General features: G+C 37.7%; 1 protein-coding gene across 1 annotated transcript; it reads right to left on the bottom strand.

Annotated features, from left to right (window-relative positions):
- Positions 1-474: 474 nt before the first annotated feature.
- Positions 475-2158, bottom strand: LOC112507689 (RING-H2 finger protein ATL65). Its single transcript, XM_025112353.1, has one exon. It carries the CDS (start codon positions 1906-1908, stop codon positions 715-717), a length of 1194 nt encoding a protein of 397 aa, XP_024968121.1. The 5' UTR covers positions 1909-2158; the 3' UTR covers positions 475-714.
- Between the last annotated feature and the right edge of the window lie 1609 nt (positions 2159-3767).

The raw sequence follows: 3767 nt of genomic DNA, 5'->3' as shown, positions 1-3767 counted from the left end.
CTCCTCTCTTTCTTTATTTAAGTTTGACTAAAACACATTTGTTTTTGGCACATCACAATTAATTTTAAACAAACGATTTCTTAAATTTGTCATTATATAAACAAATGGTTTAATGAAGAAGGTTGGAAGTAGTAGTAGTAGTAGTATTTTTTGTTAAAATGGAGTTCTTAAAGTTGCAAAAAGACATGTGAAATACCACCAAAATATCAAAAAAGTGAAAAAACGAACCCACACTCGATGCCACCATTAATTGGAATAAAACAATCAACCCACCCACCCATGTCGTTCTCACTTTTTCTTTTCTCTTTTTTTATTTAGATTAACAAATAATACTGATTAAGATGCTGACTCGATTAAAGAAAACCATACTTTTACCCGATCAGCACTTACTTGTTTAAAAAGAGGAACCATTTTGTAATCATACAAAAAATGATTTAAGATTAAAAAAAAATATATGTATATACAAGAGTGAGTGATAAATAATGAAGATGGACAGGAGGGTTGGTTTGTCAAGCCGGTAATAAATGCTGAGACCAGTCCCCCACTATGCCATTAAATGATCGGGTTGTTCAGGCACGGAACACCAATACCTACCAATTGGCGCCCCTTTCATTTAATTCTCTACTCTCTCTCCATTTAATTACATCTTTCATTCATCCTCACCGTACCTTCTGTCTTCACTCATGTGGCCTCTGTCCTACGTGTATCTCATCTTCACCGTCTGTTATACCGCTCCGGTGACAGCAGCGCCTCTGGATCGCCGCTCCTCAACCGGCTCGATGAAAACATTCCAGAGTTTACCCCGGACCCTGACTGTCTCATGAAAATTGGGCTGGCGAACGATTTTCTCCGACGTGAAGAGCTTCCGCCGCCGCCGTCCTCCGATAACGGGAGGAAGCTTCCGCCTCGTCGCCGGAAGAATGGTGATTTCATGCCTCTGTAGTATCGGAATGAGAAAACTCGTGTTTTTGTTAGAGAACTGAAAGGCGATGGTCTCTTGCTCCAAAAGCTTCCTCCTCCTCCTCCTCCTCCGCGCCGATATCTCCATGGAGATGCCGTTGCTGGTTCTATCACTAACCTCTCTGATCCTATATTACGCTCGAATCCGAACGAGTAGGATCGTTTCAGAAGGAAGTCTCTCCGATGAAACCGCTCCTCGGATGAATTCCTCGTCGGGGATCTCTCTTGCGTAATCTCGCCTGTTGAAGTAGTCGTACTGTCGACTTGTACCTCACGCTCCGGTTCCGGCGACGGCTCTATGATCGCGCTCTCAATCATCACGTCTTCGAAATTGGGACGGATTCTCGCCGACATCACAGGAACAAACGGGGATTCTGGCCGGAATACACTCGCTCGGCAAAGCGGGCAGTTAGCGTGACACCTAAGCCATATATCGATACAGTCAACGTGAAAGGCATGGAAACACACCGGTAAAGTACGAACGTAATCGTTATCTTCGAATTCCAATAGGCAAACAGCGCATTCATGAACACTGCTTTTTCTAGTGTGAATAGAAAGTGGAATCGTTTTGATGACGGCGTCGTCCAAACCGTAGGGCGAAAACAGCTGATAACCATAAGTTGGATCATACGAGTCTTCACCGGAGTAGGCAGGGGACTCGATGTCACCGTTACCAACAGAGGAAGGCACATACGAACGGAGGAGGCGTCGCCGCCTCCGCCACTGTCGCCAGCTGCGACGTAGACGAAGGAACCGACGGGAAATGGCTCGGGAGTATGTGATTGTGATAAAAGCGGTGGCGATGATGACAACCATAGCTATTAAGGGCGGGCTGAAGCGAACCGGAGGTTTTGAGGGTGAATTCGGAAACCATGAAAGGGATGGAGCTGAAGAAGGTGAAGGTGAAGGTGAAGGTGAAGGTGAAGGTGCCGGCGATAGGATGATCATGGTGGCGGTGGAAGAGGCGTAGTATGTGTGTGTTGGTGTGTGTTTTATTATGGTTGACCGACGCGGGGGAGCAAAGCAAAATGCTTAATGCGTTCCCTCGTGGTTACAATTTGGGCGAGCAGCTTATGACACGTCAAGTTTTAGGAATTTAATGCCCCACGATATAAATTTCCCTTTCATCTTTATTTGACCTCTTTTTACATTCCGTTGACCTTTAGGATGCCACCAAAGTCTGGTTCTTATTAGCGTCACTTTACTTTTTATCTATTTATTTATTTATTTTATTTTAAGATTTGGATTTTAAGTTGGATTTTAAGTTTTCAAGAGACAATAATTCTAACTCAAATTTCACGCTTACCGTTAATTCATAAAGCCTAGTGTACGACTCGATTTGAACCAAAATTTGGTAAAAGAAACTCGAAATCGTATTTGTCATATACACACACATATACATGATCATATGAGAAGTGCAAAAAAAAAAACCAGATCATGTGTGATGCAACACGTTTAAAAGGATATGAGCGAGTTGGTCAGCAGGACCAAGGTCGTGTGAGAAGTCACAAGCACGATGGTTGATCAACACAATGTATTTTATATCACATATGATTTGGTCTTTCCCTCTGTATGTATATACTTGGAAGTACAAGTAGGAATGGGTGGGGAGGGGGTAGTTTTTGCACCAAAATTCAAACCCATGAATGGTCCAAACAAAGGACATGTGAGTCATACATACATTTTAAACATGTTTCCATCGTACCTCCACTCTACAATCTACATTACTTATGGTCCATAAGAGTCACCCTAAATACATGTTTCAATCTCTAAAATTAACTCCTCAAAACTTTGTTAAATCATATAATAAATCATTTTTTACACTAATTATCAAAAACTTTTTGTTTCAATTTTACATGCCCTAAACTTGATAAAAACACTGAATGAATATGGTAAGGATCAAAAATCTTACCCGGTAAGAACGAGAGAAGAACTAAAAGTCTTATCCGGTAAGTGAGAGCGACGACTCTTACCACGGTAAACGCTTACCGGGTAAATTGTTGCATACGATGTCGTTTTGATAGACTAAAATCTTATCCGGTAAGTAAATAATATTGTTTAAATTTTACCGATAAACACTTAACGATAAATGTTTGGTAAACGACCACCAAGTTATAAAGAAAAGTTCGGTACGAATTCAAAAAAAATCTGGTAGAATCAAAATTGTCAATTTCATTGACCAATTCTTTTAAGTTCGTTTTGTTAAAATTTAATAATATTAAAATCTCTTAAATTTATGAATTATGATGCGGAAAATCTTCAACTAAGCCCACAAATTTCAAGTTCCTTGCCTTAAAAAATGTTCACAAGAAGGAAAAGGCTCTTCTTTAAATATTAAATAAATAAATAAGTACAAGATTTTAATATTTTTAGTAAATGATAATCTAAATAATTTTATCAATATTTACTTAGTTTTCTAATAGAAAATTAAAAAAATTATCATTTTCATTAACATCTACATTCCAAACCCAGAGTTATTTTGCCAACTAGCAAAAATTCAACAAAATAAAACTATGCTATGTAAACTAGTTGATAAGTATCTGGTAGTTGATAAATTAGCTGATGGTTGATAAGTTAACTGTTGAATAAATTATGTTTGACAAAAATAACTGATGAGAATGTAAAATGACCAAAAATGTATCTTGAAAAAATTAATCAATTATAATATTTTAAAATATAATTGAAACAAATTTCTAATAGTAAAATATTAACTAATATAAGCAAGATGGTAAAATGAATTAAAAAAACAAAATATATTGATTAAAAGAATTTCAAATTAATTATTATATATTATAATATTTGAATTT

The sequence above is a fragment of the Cynara cardunculus genome, assembly GCF_001531365.2.
Source record: "Cynara cardunculus var. scolymus isolate 2C chromosome LG 2, CcrdV1, whole genome shotgun sequence".
Classification (NCBI taxonomy): domain Eukaryota; kingdom Viridiplantae; phylum Streptophyta; class Magnoliopsida; order Asterales; family Asteraceae; genus Cynara; species Cynara cardunculus.
Note: the sequence above shows the minus strand (reverse complement) of the source record. Positions and strands in the feature narration are given on the sequence as shown.